Here is a 17,554-nt window from a genome sequence, read left to right on the forward strand (position 1 = left end):
CGGTGTGCACTTGTTTGTAAAAAAAAAAACCTTTCGTCGTCTTTGTTTTACCTTTCTTTGACTTTGTTTAAGAAAATTATTTATTGGTATATATGCACATAAAAATTGACCAGCAGCACAAGCTGAAAGGGTCAAATTACAAAAATTCATGAAGTAGAATATACAAATATAACAAAGCAAATGAATAAGAACGTAATTACAGTATTCTACGTCAAAACTTATCTCCAATTAAAAGATGTATCTCATTAATAAAAGTTTGAGAAAGAGAGAAATAAGCAAAGGGGAGGAGGGAGAGAGAAGAAGAAGAGAGAGAGAGAAATGAGAGTAATGGAAAGAAAGAGAGGGAGAGAGGGAGTATGTCCTCCAAATAGAAAGAGAAAATTGAGCGAGGTAGAGAGAAAAACAGAAAGTGGTGAAGAAGTGGAGAGTGACATGGAAAACATAGAAGCCAAAATACCGTCAATTATGATTGACACTACATAAAGATATGAATATCCTATATGAGATACAAAATGATTTATATATATAAATAGATTCAACATAAGAACAAGTAGTATAATACATTTTAGCAAGACAATAACTGTAATCATTTCAAATTTTCCATGTACGTAGGCAAATTATCAGCTGACCTAATCTATATTGATTTAATCAGCTCTTTGTGAATTTTTAAATGAAATTCCATTGCATACAAAATGTACCGCAATCATTCATCTGATTCAGATTGTCCCTATACGCCTTTAAGTCATAACCATCCTATACTCATGGTGGATTTTTAACAGGGTATAATAAGTATGTCCCGAGCACAATGGTGCTATCTTTTAAAGAAACCTTGTGTGGTGTTCCACAAGGCTCGGTTCTCAGACCAACTTTATTGTTAATATATATAAATGACTTAGCAAGAGCATCAAAATATATTATTATCGATTATTTGCGGATGACTCAAATATTTTTCATTCATTCATTCCCCTTAAATCAAAATGAAATAAATTTAACTTAAATAACAGACAATTTACAAATTGTTACCAAATGGTGCGATGCAAACAAAATAACAATTAGGCCTAACACAAAATAAAAAAAATACATGGTGATAAACCCCTGAAGAAGGTGATTTTTACGAAGGGTTCAGTTGACCTGAATTTTGGATGCACCATCGAGAAAGTCGACGCTACGTAAATGTATATTGGTATATTGATCTTTGCTCTGGAATGAACATGATCAAGAAAGTTACCCTTATAGTACTTCGCAAGAAAATAGGAATTATTTATAGGATTGGAAATAATGTACCACAGTGTATAATGTTATATAATGCTTTTCTTCAGCCACACATATATCATTACGGACTTGAGGTTTGGGGCTGTGCCTATACCCGTACCTGAATAGAATATTAATCATTCAAAAGGTGGCTGAAAGGGCAATCACCTTTAAATTTAGAACACATTCCAGTCCTTTGTCAAGAAACTTAATATCCTTGACATTTTTAAATTACATAAATTTCAGTCTGATAACAACGTTTGTATACAACATCCTCATCTTCTTACTGATTATCTCCAGTACTTCACACATCAATATAGAACAAGACAGAAGGAAAATAAATAGTCTAGTACTTCTGATAGTACATACATACAGAACACCATGAACACGGGAAAAGATCAATCGCATTTTGTGGATATGAAACGTGGAATAATATATCAAAAAACATAAAATGTAAGACATCAGTTAATCCCTTTCAAAAAGCACTAAAGAAGAAACTAATGCAAGAATTGAATGAAAATGACTAAACTGTTTCTATAGTCATGTAAGAATGTAGATATGTTTTCTTTTCTTTTTATTTACTATTATAGATTTAGCATGTATCCATTTATTTATGCAGTATATTGTAAAGGGTGCCACACCCAACAGCTTTCGCTGTCTTGTGGTCCCCTTTTGCTAAAGATATTATCTTCTTGTTTGTGCAGTACATCAATAACATCTTTGTATTTATATATATACATATATATATGTGTGTGAAGTTATACATGTACAACAGCTTTGGCAACTATTTTTATTTAAATATTGTAAAGAAATGGATGAAGAGAACATGGCAGGCGTTAGGTTAAATCAAGGTTCCCCAGAGCTATCTACCCTTTGGAAAAATTGGTGATGCCGAAAAAATGTCTCTTTTTCCAAAGGGTAGATAGCTCTGGGGAACCTTGATTTAAGCTATACCTGCCATTGTTCTCTTCATCCATTTCTTTACATATATATTTCATAATAAAGTTTCAATTTTAACTTCGTTCGTTCGAAAGAAAGGATGATCCGGGACCTCTCTGATCAGGCTCTCCCTTTTTTTTTCTTTTTTTCTTTCTTTCTTTCTCCTTTGCTTTCTTTCATTTTATTTTTTTTTCTCTCTTTCTTTTTCTCTTTTTGTTTTTACCCCCTATCCTCTATTTTGCCACCTGGTAAATGATTTTATATTTATTTATTTATTTAATAATTTTTATTCTTATTTTATTTATTATTTATTTATTATTATTATTATTATTATTATTATTATTATTATTATTATTATTATTTTTTTTTTTTTTGGGGGGGGGGGGGTATTTGTCAAACCCCATACCCCCCTCTATAAACGGCCCTGCATGGCCCCTCTATATAGGCTGTAACTTCAGGCGAATCAGGCCCTTACATCTATACCACTCAGATGGCGTGCACCGCCTGTAATTTTGTTTTCCTCGGACACAATAATTTTTCTTCCCATTCCAAAGGGTTCCAAATCAATTGATCCGATGGTCACTTACTTCGTTTCCATTGACATTTCCTTATATTTGTTGATTTTATATAATTCTAATTCTATTTTGTCCTCTTTCTTCTCTTGCCGGAGAAAATGTGCATATATTGTTTTTTCTTCTTGAAGATTTAAAAAAAAAAGTGAAAAATGGAAAATCAAAATGGAGAGTTGCAAAAGATTCTTATATACGTTGCAAAATCGAACCCGTTGAACCCTGGAATTAACCTAGATAAAAAATTCTGCCCATTGTTCCGTTATAATTTCAAAGATAGAGAATTGTTCTAATAAACTCAGAGAGACCCGCCAAGTTTACCCTGACAAAGGGTCTTTTGTAAAAATAGCAGAAGAAAGATATTGGTAAAGAATTGAGGAAAAGCCCAATCCATCAAAGATTAATAAAAATTATAAGAAGTTGATTATTATTTTTATTTCTGACATCATTATGTGAGCAGCTTTCCACGAATCGTGAATGTAAATTCAATAAAATGCAATTTTCTCAAAGAGTTGTGAATAGATTTTATTGTATATTAATGAAGTACATCAACAAACAATCATTTCACACCAGTTTCTGAAAGAAAAACATTTTCGTCATGCTTCTTGAGTTCCTCGATCCAGTCTGGAGAACATGGTCATGGATAAAAAGAAATTTATGCATTTTATAACAAATATGGGGCAGGCCGGGCAACTACTTGTTTATGACGTCACATATAAAAACTTGAATTTTCTCAATCTTTGATGGATTTTTCTCAAACCTTCACCAATGTTTTTTTTTTATAATTTTTTTTCTAGTATTTTTTTTTACTACGCCTACGGAACTAGGCAGGGTGGGCTAGGCTGCGCTGAGCTAGCTATATATATATAGCTTTTATAGCTGCGCTGCTAGATGACGTCATACCGATACGACAGCCAGGACCAGGTAGCTAGTTACTCCTACGGAAAAACAGTTGTCATCTCACACTTAATTAAGGTCTTAAATAGTGGTAAAACCCCATCTTAGTAATTTGGTGAGTTTATTGTTATAATAGTAAGGCTTAAATCCAGCATTTTCTCACTGTGAGTTATGATATTTTTTATAAATTAAAAACAATTGGCATTTGGCGATCCGGTGTAACGGAACGAGTTTCTCGGTCCCATACGCTTCAATTTGTGTTGAGAGCCGAGTGCAGTGTTTATTTTATGAAAATGAAATGAACACAATTTGTGCACTGAGTGTTAAGGGGGGGGGGGGGGGGGGTCATCTGAGTTCCTGAAATTGAAGTGAAGGTTTAACTTATATTTCATTAATATTCCACATGAGTTTTCAAGATGAGAGATTTCAACTTATTTTTTTATAACTCAATCAAATTTGACAGTTTAACTTTATGCACTCAAGTTCAGTTCAACTTGATGAAAATTATTATATTATTAGGAAAGGCTTTTCCAGCACGTATAATTGCTCATGTATGATTAACCCAGGGAGCTCCCACCCGTGCAGCGGGCGGGAGCCCAGGGGCTTACCGTGTATTTTACCATACTCACGGGATTAGGGTGATTTATGGTCTAAATATTTCTCCAAATGAATTGTGAAAACAGAAATTATGCACTTACCACGATTATATGGATGAAGGTCTAACGAGTGGCAGTTTCCTGACATCTGGGCACAAACTGGAACCTAAAAAAAAACCGAAAAGTTCTCTCCTTCTACCCCAGTCTCGATCGGCCATTTTGTTACAATTCATAACAAAAATGGCCGATCGAGACGGGGGTAGAAGGAGAGAACTTTTCATTTTTTGAGGTTCCAGTCTGTGCGGGAGCTCCCTGGGTTAATGTATGATGTATGTCAGTATGAGGCTCAATATCTACGATTCACAAAACTGTTTGAATTTTCAAATTCCAATTCCCAGAAGTCAAGTAATTGTCATCTGTGATACAAAATCAGGGATTTTTGTACCTCAAGTGATGTTCGTGCAGGCTCCACTCCACTTCACTACCGCTACACTACGCTCCACCTACCAGCACATCAAGCCCGTGAACTCGCTTTGATACTCCAAGTGACAAAGGTGGGCATAAATGCATATTGTAAAAATCCTACACGGAAACAAGCTTAAGAATAAGAAGCTTAATTTCTTACTTTTCATCCTAATTTCACTCCATATCCAACCTCCGGTTCGCCTCAAAATTAGAGCCAACATCGAATTCCTCACATGTATAAATCACTGCTGATTTCAAAACATCGCATGCGTGAGGGTGGAGCAAGGGTCGGAGCTCCGACCCTCAAGCTCCGACCCTCGCGCACACAGTGGCAAATTGTCCATACAGTGTAAACTTTGTACAACTGATAGACCATTTCCACACAGCGATTCGGAGACTGCTGATTGGTCAATCGCACAGATCATGTCATGACTTTCTCACAATGATACTTGTAGGCATTTTACAGCAAGACCACATTTCCATATGACACAATGAAGTGAGGGATTATCCACGTCTAATGACCTGACTGTCATATCTTCTGTCAGAGATTATTATGGAAAGGGCGGGTCTTTAGCACAAAGGTCTAAATTTGTTCATTATATATGCACATTGGTTTCTGCACTATATTAAGTTCAATCATATTGAATAATTTCTGATCACGTTAAGCGGGGGCATCTCTGTCCTTTTGACACGTCAAATTTCTAGTTTTTTCATCCATCTGGTAGAGCTACATGAGGGTCACCAAATTTCCACAAAGAATTTTGAAATTTTGACTAGAAAATTATTTATGCTAATTTATGCAAAATTTATTTATACATGTGTAAATCACAAAAAATGTTTTTCTCCTTCATTTGTTGATCAATTTCAATTTTTTTTGCTTTATATGATAGCTCTAGGTGGGGATACAAAATATCAACGCAGAATTTTGAAACTCATTATTAATTTATGCATATTTTCAATACTCACAAAAAATATTTATTTGTTGACTGATGTTGATTTTTTGTTCCATCTGAGAGCTACATTAGGTTCACACACGTGTGAGAGTTCAGATTTTTATCTGATTTCAGATTTTTTTGTTCTGATTTTTAGCTTAATTTCAGCTTATTTTTGGCCTTCCTCTACAAAAAGTATGGGAGCTCTTTCTATTTCAGACTTTTTAAACGCTCTTCAGCTATTTTCAGATCTTTTTATTTGTGACCACTCACACCCCTGGGTTCACCAAGGTTCTACACAGAATTTAGAAATTTTGACTAGAGAATTATTTGTGCTTAGTTAAATACAAAATTTATTCATAAATCACATAAAATGCATCTATGTCATTTCTTCATCAATTTCATTTCTGTTTCCTCAATTTATGTCACGAATATAATTCACTACAGTGTCAACTGGGCTGAAATTATAAATTGTGTTAAATTTTGTTGCCAAATGCCGGATGAGCTCCACAGCATTGATGTGCTAGTTTTTTAAAATCTAGTATGGACTACTATGACCGAGATGCAGCAGGCAGTTTATCAGTGAAAGTGGAAAATAAATCAATTGAATTGACTTGAAATTTGAATGGAATGAGAATGACCTTCTGATTATTAAAGCATCTTCAGAAAATGGCATTCAAGTCCCATATGCAGACAATGTTTCTAGGCATAAACTGAAATCGATCTTTGAGAGAAATAAATAAATTTATTCCTCATTTTCGTGGTGACTAAATCAAAACAATTTCAGGGTAACATGGATAATAGATGGCCATTTCGTGGATGTAAAGTCTGTGAAAATTTCCTGTGACCTTTACACAATACTTTAAAATCAAGAATATCCTGATGGCTGTTTTTCTATCCATTCGCAAAAATATCTACTGACACTCTTCTCTCGTTTATGATTTTATCAGTGTCAGCTAATTGGGCTTCATTTACAACATGAGGTGATCAGATACATCGTACACATCATCAAACACTGGAATAGAAGTTTTTAGGGATTGGATTCATTATGTCTCAGCAGTGTGTGTTGCCCTCACTGACGGCAATGTTCCAGTTTGGTATGCCAAGCATGGACAACCTGGAGATGGTCATAACAGATATTGATGAACAACTCAAGCAAAATGATAAGAAGTAAGATTTCATTTCATATCATCTATATACTACATAACTCTGTAGTAAATGGACACATCCGCATAATACCAGACCCCCAATGGCATGTTTTGTCTAAGTTGTCAAAGTTGACAACTCATGTTACACGTAACATGGATTTGGAGATTAAAACTTTCTTTTATGGAATGATCTCAAACGTAGGCCTATGAGTAGGGTTTTTTAACTAGACTTTAGATGTACACGAAATTGATGGATTTATAGGTTTTACAATCGTAGCCAGCGTTCCACTTTGTAACCAGTGCAGAACTCTTCCTATATATTTGAAGCTCACATTATAGAAGATATTAAACAAACTATGAATTAGAAAGGGGGGGGGGGCAAGAAAATGGGAGGATAAAAGAAGGAAAATAAGGTTCTTAAATTGTAGCTGATTGACTATCCATCACTACATAATCACTATAATGAAATTTTTATTTTTGAAGAAAATCTGTACACCCTGTAGCAGTTTAACTGAACTGAGGTTATCATGGTAGATGATCTGAAGTAGTTGTTGTCTTCCTGACCGCAGTAAAGCTTTTAAAAAACATGACCCTTTATTTCTATGATAGCATATTAATTTAGCCATAGATCTTATGAAATTCAAAACTGCTTCCATTTGGTTGCAAACTTATGTAAGTTTATCGCTTAGAATGATTTTTGAAAGAAAAATAATTCTATTATTACCACTTGAAATAAGGAAGGGTAACACCGAATGTTGGTGATACCCTATAGGATTCATGCTATTCTGTCATGAATAGATTGGAGTATATAAGGCTAAGCTGATCATTTGATAATCTCTTTGAAACAATTTGCATCTGTTTCAGGATTGAAGAGACTCTGCAGAAGTTGGTGCAAGCAACAAACAGCCTTTCACTTGATAATAATTATACCAATATCAAGGATGCTATGGACAGTTTGATTCAAACACCAGTCCTTGAAGAATGTGCCTGCCTCACACCAGATACAGAAGATGTCAACAAGCTTCTTAAGGCAATTGTGAGTATGCCATGTTGGTTGGATATCTTTTGAGATGAGTTGGTTTATTCTCTCAGGAATTCACTTGTCTAATTAAAGAATTGAATCGAGTAAGGGGATCTGGGGATCTCAATGCAATATTATTAAGGACAGGTACATGTATATCAGGCATAAGATGCATAGGGACAAAGGATGATTCACCACCTTATGTAAAAACACAAGCAAATGGTAAACTTGAAAGTGCCCTTGTTAATTGCTACTTGGTTCAATACAAAGTGTCATTGGCAGGATCAGGGGAGCATTTCATGAAGCATTTTGTGAGTGATGTTGACTGACAAATTTGCTCTGAGCTAATCACAAGCAAGGGTTTCAATAGCTTATAACATTATATCTCTTGACTATTTCTTCCATGAAATGCACCCCCCTCAAAGTAAGACAAATAGCCACCTGTCATAAAACACAATATTTTCCTCTGTTCCCAAACATTTTTTCTATAAATGATGATTATCTGTTGGTTGCAGTCTTGTAGATCCTAGAATCATTTTCAGCTACTCGCTAAATGCGTAACCTACTTGTTGTCTTTTCAGCTTCAACATGCAGTAAACCATCCCAACTCTGAGGCAATCATCTTTGAACAGCTACTTGGCTTAGCGTCACACGAAGGTCTTGGTCTCCCTATCCGTGCACCTAAACCATCCTATGTAGCTGCTTCTGCAGTGTCTATCAACACCATTGGTGATTCGCTTGAACAGGTATTTGTCAACTTTCCAGGGTCTATCTTGAATTGTCATGGGTTCTCACCTCCTTGACAAGTTTGTAGAAATGGGCATAGTATGTGCATAATACATGACAGTTGTGTCAACAACAGTATGATGAATTCTCGGGTTTGTGGAAATGATTGAGTGAACAATTACCGGTGCATAATGGAAAACTATTCCAAGTTGTTGGTTGAAATTAGTTCATAGGTTTTATTCTAAAACATGTGTCTTTTTCAAGTCAATGTACCGGAAATGGAATTCCAAAGTGATCAGTTTTGAGATCTGTCGTAGTTGATACCTTGTGTGATTGTGCTGCCCTCACCACAGATGAGGTGAATGGGTACCTGGCAGAATCAGTACCTTGAATGCACTAAATGTTAAAATCTTCAGTTTGATCTAAGGTAGGCAAGCAGATAGACAGTGCTATGTAAGTGATTATGACTGAAAATTCTCCTCAGGAAAAATGTTACACATCTCATTTTCTTGATTAGGAGAATGACTCGCTGTGGGAGGAGATCCGATCTCGCCTAAAGCGCTATTTTCTAGACAGACTGCATGCCATCAAGTTATCCGAACCAGGAGAATGGATTGGACCGCTCTCAAAGGCCAAGCAGGTCCAACGTATTGAATCTCTACAGAGTCTCTGTATTCTGTACCCTATCAAGGAGGTCTGGAGTAGCTACCATGTCTTGGCATCAGATAAGGTAATGTGGTCATAGTCCTTTGCTGCATTCTGCAGCATTGATAGGTGCTATGGTAGACTCTGAATCAGAGTTTTATAGGATTCCATTTTATTTGATTTTTAATCATCTGTTATTTGTAAGTTTAATACATGACAGATAAATTTAATTGCTGAGTGGGTTTACTCAGGGACTACTCTCTAATTCAGTGATATGTGATACCTAGAAGTGGTTTTATTGCTGTCTCTTTATCACTAATTGAGGATTTCTCTTTTGTATGTGTGGAGCAATTCTGCTTTGTTTTTGGTATTTTTTTTCAGTTAATTCATCTATCTTGATTTTTTTCCATGTTCTCATCCGGTCTATGTAGGTGGCAACATTCTTGAGAGAGAATCTGTGCACTTCAAACGTAGATGTTGCTGAGCCAAGACAGTCTGCGACACTAGCATCCATTGCGGACAAACTCCAGAAACTGACCCCTCACTTCCATGTCATGTTGGAGGATGAGTGTGCCCTGTACCTTGCGGATGTCTTTGAAGGTGAGGTGAACTTCCTACAGGCTGTCCAGGAGATCTATTTATCACCGCTTCAGGAAGAGGTGGCATCTATGATGGAGGAAGCCTGTGAAGGCATTAGGAGGGGAGGAGCCAAAGGAACATCATCATCCAATGGCAGTGCAACAAAGAGCATTGGGGCTAGGGATTGGCTGAATGGAGGCCATGAACATGGGAAAGAGCAAACCAAGAAGAAATCCGTTGTTGATGGTAGAACCATTTCTTACTTTACCTTCAAACAGTATTTGTAATTAATAGCAGTAAATTCCCTTTTACACTAACTAGCTATGCATTTTATTTCTTGTGGGAGGTTTTAGAGGGATTAGGCAATAAATGATGTTAGAATTCAATGCAACACTAGGTTATGATAAAGAAAACAAAAAAAAATAATTATTCAAGATAAGATATTCTTAATCGTTTGTCTACACTGGCAAAAATAATTGACTTCTGTTTTTTTTTTACATGCTGTATTGTACTTCATAGATATCATGTACAGTGTCTCTATATTTTTCTCATATAGATTCCGTGCTGATGAGCCTTGATGATATCAAGCATTACATAACGATTGTAGCCCTTCTACATGACCTAAATCAACGACTATGTCAGCTATCCCAGCATGCAACATGGGAAGGAGCACCTCTCTTTAAACCACAGATCCATGGCAAGGGAAACCTCAGAGGTCAGTGAGCTTAGATTCTATTTCTCAATATTCACAGCCTGTAATGGTAAAATATCCAAAAATATAAATTGTAGTGGTATGTCAGCTAGTGCTGTAGCTGAACCGCCGAATCGAACGGAAGTTTGCCGAACTTAGCACTTCCGAACCGGACCAAACTGAACCAAACACAAAGGCCTGGCTCGGTGGTTTGGTATATCAAATTTAGGCACATTATTTTTACCAAATGATATTGCATAACACTTCATATATTTAGGTATGAAATAAAAAACATTTTATTTGTTAGCGATTGTGCACAATAAGAATTCCACACTAAATATTTATAGACTCCAATATGAAATCTTATCTCGTCTTTGATTGAATTGTTATCAATTTCAGAAGTTTTTATAAACATGAATATATTTTTTTCTTCATAAAATGAGAGGACATTTTAAGGTAAACTCGGTTTAAAAGTGCAGTTAAATTACGTATTGCCGTAATCGATCATGATTGTAATTGGTCATAATCGTTTTGTATTTAACAAAAGAAAAAGAAGACATAAATTCCTTCCTTGTTACTGACAAAGTAATGGTTAAGTATATATTTCACCTTCTGAAATGTCCATATTGATATTAACAAAAATTAATAAATAAGAGATGAGGGAATGGTGGTAGAAACAAAATTTTAATGAACAGAAAATGTAAAAAAAAAATCAAAGCAAATCGACGTATGTTTCCTGATCGCGTTCCGGAAATAGTTGATATAGAAAGCTGAAACAGGAAGTCCAAACAACCAGCTCTCAGCTGCTATTATATTGGTAAATTCATATTCCGAATTTGAAATGTTTTTCATCATCATCATCATCATCTGCTGTAATCTTCAAAGGACTCTGCAGCCTATCTCGAAGATGAAGTTAGACTTGGATGCACATTATGAGGATGAGTGAGGGATATTTTCAAGGTGATTTTGCAGGAGCTTTTGGAAGCTGTCAAGCGAAACTGCATTTACTATTTGAAGAGGGAGTTTATTCCATTCAGGGACAGATCGTTGGGCAAAGGCAAATTTGTCAATATTGCCTCTTGGACGATATGTCTGAAAACACTTGTGATTTTTTCCATGGTCAATATTTTCTAAAGAGTGATTTAATCTGGTCAATAACTGAAAATAAAATGATAAATTATCAGCTCCGTCTTGGATCTGAAGATCAAGTGATTTCACCCCAGTACAGTCCCATGTACTCCTTTTCGTGTTGGAAATTTGTTTGAAGTCATGTAGCGTTGATCTTTTAGAACAAAGAATCTACTTATATTTAAGATCATTTAGAGTAATTGATTGACCAGATTAAATCAGTTTTCAGAAAATATAGGACTTTCTAAAGCATTTCATATTCTTTGGAATATTGATTTTACCACTATTATAACAGTTGAGTGGAGGTTGTTTGTCTACTGTTTCTACATTCCAGATCAACACTTTCCGATCGGAGAAGCTGCGTTTGCAATGACATTGTAATCAAGCGTAAACATATCTACATGAAATAATCCTGAAAAAATTTCTGTTCTTTGAAATTCTGTTCCTTCCTGATTCTCTTGTTTTCAATACTTTTTCTTTAGTATTTTTAATTAATTTGAAAATGAAAGCAGAAATGACCTTTGTTGCAACAAACTGGTCGTGGGTGGCGATTCTTTATTTTATATGTTTATAATTTAATTTTGCATATATTGCCGAACCCCAAACAGAACAAAAGTTCAGAAAAAGTTGCCGAACCAAACTGAACCTGAACATGACTTGCAGCACTAATGTCAGCCTTACAAAAGTGAAATGACCTTTCTAGTAATTGTAGACTTTCCCTATTTATATATTATATATCACAAAATGTATTTTATGATAGTCTTTCATTTTCATCTGGCAATGAACTCAACTTTGTAAATAAATAATACTGAATAATCTTAACATTTGTGATAAATGTTAAAGCCAGTAGGATTTAATCATCCCAAGAGGAGAAATGATACCACAGAGGTTATTAGAAGCCTTGGAAATATTGATGAACTTTGAAATTGTAACCTGTTCTCCTTCATAAGTAATATGTCACAGGGAATTATTATCAATCAATTATTATATAATCAAATTATATTGCAGTAGAACAGGGGTTTCAGTTTCGGTGACGCGGGTTCGATTCCCACTTGGTGTACTAGTGCCCTTTGGTAAGTCATTGATCCTAATTACCAGTTCCCTCGGAGAGAACATTCAGTGGTCTGTCCTCTGGTTGCTTGTTTACAAGTATTCATGCTTTCTTATCAATCAGGTAAAAAAAAAATCACCACAACCACCAAAATACCAGTATGGCACTACATTGATGTTAATTTAATTATTTTTCTAAAGGTGTATTGAAGCACAATCGTGATGGAGGACCAATGAGAGATCCCAGGATGCCATCAGAGCACACTGGCCGAGGGGTTCTACCAGAGGCTATCCCGCCACCTTTTGGTGTTATGCCTGGGATGGTTTGCTCTGATTATGGAGGAAGAAGGTCCAGCCCTGTCGTAGAAAGTCCCTCACATCAGGTGAAGAACAATTTCCTATTATTTTTAAAGGAGAATGAAACCCTTGAAACCAGCTGAATCCATATCAAAGAGAAAAATTAAAGAAACATATTGTTGAAAGTTTGAGGAAGATTGAATGAATAATAAGAAAGTTATGAGCATTTGAATATTGAGATCACTAATGCCATGTAGATCCTCCCATTGGCAATGCGACCAAGATCTGTGATGTCACACACGTACAACTCCCTCATTACTTTAGTACTTATTTCACTTATATTCTCACTTTTATAGAGTCTATCACAAGGTGAGGTGTTCTCTTTATGAGAGGACAAGAACAGAGGTGTCACAACATAATATCATTGATGAATTGTTTGTCATATGATTAGAATGAGCAAAAAGAGATGTTTTGGGGTATATTTTCAGTGTCCAAAAGGGGAGAGTTGTTCATCTGTGACATCATAGATCTTGGTCGCATTGCCAATGTGAGGATCTCCATAGCATTAGTGATCTCGACATTCAAATGCTCATAACTCTTCTATTGCTAGTCCTATTTTACTCAAACTTTTGTTGATCTTATTTGATTTTTCTGCTTTCACAATAGCTAACTTGCTCCAAGAGTTTCATTCTCCTTTAATTTATTGTACCCTCGGCAAACTATGATGGATTCAGACTTATTTAGCAATTATGAACATCTCCTGATAGTTGATTTTACATTGAAATGGGAAGAAAAAAATGTACTTCGAAGTCCTTTGGCATGTTTTAATTTTGAACATGTTGAATGATTAAAGTGAAAGTAAGAATCTAATAGTAGTTTGGACTGTCTGGACTATTTATTTTGGCAAATAAGACAAGAAATTGTTTAGAATTCTGCCCGATGATTTTCATTGTGTTTCCCCTTTCTCATAAATACAGCTAAGTAAATGGAACTGGTCAAGTGTAGTGGAGAATATGACTAGCCTTGTGATAAGAAGCATCACTAAGATATCTGAAGATATGATGAAGGCTAGCTGTTCAGAAGAAGAGGATAAGATGAAGAAGGAGAAGAAAGTTCAGGCTGTAGAATGTGGTAAGTTTTTAACATATGCTGTATATGTTTGAATTTTGCAAGGGTTTTATTTTCGTAAATTTCGCGAATTGCTGAGCAGCCGCGGATTCAACAACACCCAAAAATATTGGCACATTTGATAAGAAATGCCTAAGTCCCCAACAGCAAGTCATAGGTATTTATAGCTTGCTTCATGGTCAAGCACCTGTTATATTCATCTCTATAATGTACATGAAATAAGGTTGGGAAAAAATGGTTAGATATTCATCAAGTCAGAATTTCACCGTTTTAATTCACCTTTTCACCTTAAACAAAATCAGAGCCTAAATCCATTCATTTCATAAAATATTAATAGCAATAGTCATTCACTTTCTGTGACATTACGGTGTATTTTTCATGACTCTTATTTTAGTGTCATCTGATTGGCTCTGTATGCATGCGTTAGTTTGGATGAGAAGTAGATTTTGGGATTACAAGGTCAAAGTCAAGAGGTCATTATTTGCAAAGTTAAGGAGTTAGATATGTCTTTTATTCTTGGTCTGGTGATGACGGAGGCATGAATTTTGACTGCATGATACTACAAGAATCCATTTGGTTAAATATTCAGCGGATATATAAAAATAGCAAAATGATTTATACTTTAAAGTCACAAATCAACACTGCCGCTTTTTGAATTGGGTAATGCAGACGAGATTGCCGGGGGCTGTCTACTTGTTTAATTACTATGGGCTTGAACCCATGGCTTATTTATGTCAGTGTATTATAAAACAAATAAACTTGACCAAACCTCCATAATTATGGCCCATATTTAATGTTCTAACTAAAAATGGTGATGCTTCATTTGGTTTTGTTGACAACTTTGTAAATAATGAAGACAATAGCAGTTTTCATTTGAGAAACCATGCATAAAGGGACTAGGTCACAATAGGAAGGTTAATTTGATTGTAGGTCACTTGAAGGTTGTATAACAGAATGAGATGATCCACTGTCATTTCAGTATACACCACTCAACATAGTAATAATGGATTATATTAGCCTTAGTGCTTGTGCAGCTTTGTTTCTCCCTTTCAGTTTATTTAAAAAAAAAAAAATCTGGATTTAATCACATTTCTCGGTATTTTAATTTTCAATATTTCAGTATTTCAAAATGTCTCTACACAAAATATGAAGTACTGTATTCGTATTCTTTATAATTTGTACTATAATTTTGTAATATAATTGATTTATATGACTACAGTTGTATATGAAAAAGAATGTCAATTGGAAGAAAATAAATGTTTACTTGAATTGAAATCTAATATACTCATGAACATTTGTTATTAACACAAGTAGATACTGGGGAGCATTTCATGTAAGAATTTGTCGGGCCATTTAATCTGACAGTTTACATACTAACAATGTTTCTAAGCCAATCTAATATCATGGAAAGTTGTCAGGTCTGACATCTTGTCAGATTAAGATGTTGATGAACTGCTCTCCTGATTTCAAAAGGCAAACACCTATAAATTTACTGTTCATATTTTTTTCAGATGTTTCCAAAGGTCTTTTATCTCAACCTTATTTGATATGTCAGGTAAGAAAAGAAAGAAACATAATGACCAATTATTTTACTCAAGGCTATTCTATTATCCATGTTCATACTTTTTCTCATACTTCATTTATCACTGGTTTGGTATTCTTGGGGGGGGGGGGGGCAGGGGCTGACCACCATCTCCTAAAAAAGAAACACTAAATGAAACAATAAGAGCATAAAAAAGATAGGGTTTGAGTCTTGCAACACTATAGTATCCATATTATTCAATTGAGAAAAAAGAGGACACCTTTTTGTTTGTATTGCCCCTGCCTCATTGCTTTCAATTCTCTTTCATTGTTTAACAAAGGTGATTTCTTCACATAAAAATATTTTATGCATATGAGCTATAGTACATGTAACACGTAAAAATAAAAGAGACCAATATAAACATTTTAAGTTGTACATGTAGTATCTATTGGCATGTGTTTTTTTTTATTTGTAAAAGTCGGTGCTTGAAAATAATACCAATGATACCATTTAAACTGATTTTTTTTTATTCCAATGTACATGGACAAGATTTTCCACATTTAAAATCATATTATATGAAATGCACTCTTTATAGACAGGTTTCAGTTTATGAATCTATAATCCGATCTGTTTTGCGTTTAGAGCGCATCTTTAGCAACAGACTTCATCAGCTCTGTGTTGTCTTTGGTGATGTTTGGAATAGATAAAGTGCTTCAGCCAGTTAGAGCTGGTGTATTAGAATTGATGAGTTCATCAATCATGGAAGTCTACCAGCATCTTACAAAGGTTAGTGTCCTCGTGAATGTTTCATGAAGAGATTTATCAGTTTTCCTTGTAAGAGGTGCTGAAATTATTGCATCTGATTGGCTAGCAGCAAGCTTGTCAGTTTGCGATACATACAAAGGAAAAAAAAGAGATAGTCATTTCGAATGCCATCAAGAGTTTCTCCATGGCACTCAACAAAATTATTTTGCGCTAACTTTTGACAGAATTTCACTGGTTGGCAGTTTTTCATCACATTGTTACCCGAACAAGGTCTCTTTAATACTGCTGCAATGTTATTGTTTTTATGCCTGATGTCCTATTGAATTTGTTGTGACATATCTGAATGAGCCTCACATAAACTTTTTTTCTTTGGATGGATTATTTTGTCATACAGAAATTGTTCATGTGCTTCATTGAGAACTAACCATGCATGCTCAATCGTACACTTCCCCTTTTCATTCAATATCAGGTGGTTATTCCACTTCATTAAGTATTATTACAATCAGTTCTTCAAAAGTATTTCAAACTTTTATCGGTTCCTGCCTTCCTGGTAGAATTTATGGTTTATGTGGCATTGATGTCAATTTATAGCTTGATATATATTTGTGTATTATTTTATCAACTTGTTAACTATTGTCCATTTTTTTGTTAAATCACTTGCAATAATTTTTTGCTTTAAAACAAATTGCAATTTTTTTTTTTTTTAATGACAGAACTATGTCATGCCTCAGTAGTTTATAGATTAAAGACCAACTTCCCTCAACACCATATTGATTTAAGTAAACAGAGTAAGATAAAACAAGTACAAACACAGAAACGTCATCAAATCAATGTAAAATAATCAAATTATATTTGTAGTTTTGTTACTTCTCCTACTAGTGGTTATAGGCATAAAGTGATACAGCCAAGGATTCTTCCACTCAATTTTCCCTTTTTAATTCTTTAGTTGATATTACTTATAACTATTTTTTTTTGCTCCCTGCATTTACTCCTTAAATGCGTGAAATATTTAACAAAGTCATTCTATTTTACACTTAAGAGGGTTTTTTTCATTAAATGTATAAATGTTTTAATATCATAACAATCTGACTTTTCATACACAATGTAAAACACAGAAAATAAATGAGTTCATGTAGGTGTCTATTCAAGTTTTCAATTGGTTTTGTTATGCTAAAATGATGGATCAGTAAAGCATTAAATTTGTT

General features: G+C 34.7%; 1 protein-coding gene across 2 annotated transcripts in view; it reads left to right on the plus strand.

Moving 5' to 3' along the window:
- The first annotated feature begins 3,648 nt into the window (after nucleotides 1-3,648).
- Nucleotides 3,649-17,554, plus strand: part of LOC129260967 (uncharacterized protein KIAA0825-like) — a 28,807-nt gene continuing 14,901 nt past the window's right edge. The window contains exons 1-12 of one of the 2 annotated variants that reach the window (XM_064114288.1): nucleotides 3,649-3,771; nucleotides 4,651-4,806; nucleotides 6,600-6,819; nucleotides 7,662-7,833; nucleotides 8,400-8,564; nucleotides 9,062-9,274; nucleotides 9,621-10,014; nucleotides 10,325-10,483; nucleotides 12,839-13,020; nucleotides 13,912-14,065; nucleotides 15,574-15,617; nucleotides 16,227-16,370. In XM_064114288.1, coding sequence (XP_063970358.1) covers nucleotides 6,698-6,819; nucleotides 7,662-7,833; nucleotides 8,400-8,564; nucleotides 9,062-9,274; nucleotides 9,621-10,014; nucleotides 10,325-10,483; nucleotides 12,839-13,020; nucleotides 13,912-14,065; nucleotides 15,574-15,617; nucleotides 16,227-16,370 — 1,749 coding nt within the window. In that variant the 5' untranslated portion in view covers nucleotides 3,649-3,771; nucleotides 4,651-4,806; nucleotides 6,600-6,697. The remainder of the gene's footprint in view (nucleotides 3,772-4,650; nucleotides 4,807-6,599; nucleotides 6,820-7,661; nucleotides 7,834-8,399; nucleotides 8,565-9,061; nucleotides 9,275-9,620; nucleotides 10,015-10,324; nucleotides 10,484-12,838; nucleotides 13,021-13,911; nucleotides 14,066-15,573; nucleotides 15,618-16,226; nucleotides 16,371-17,554) is intronic. The other variant, XM_064114289.1, reaches the window with a different exon arrangement.

The sequence above is a fragment of the Lytechinus pictus genome, unplaced genomic scaffold, assembly GCF_037042905.1.
Source record: "Lytechinus pictus isolate F3 Inbred unplaced genomic scaffold, Lp3.0 scaffold_19, whole genome shotgun sequence".
NCBI lineage: Eukaryota > Metazoa > Echinodermata > Echinoidea > Temnopleuroida > Toxopneustidae > Lytechinus > Lytechinus pictus.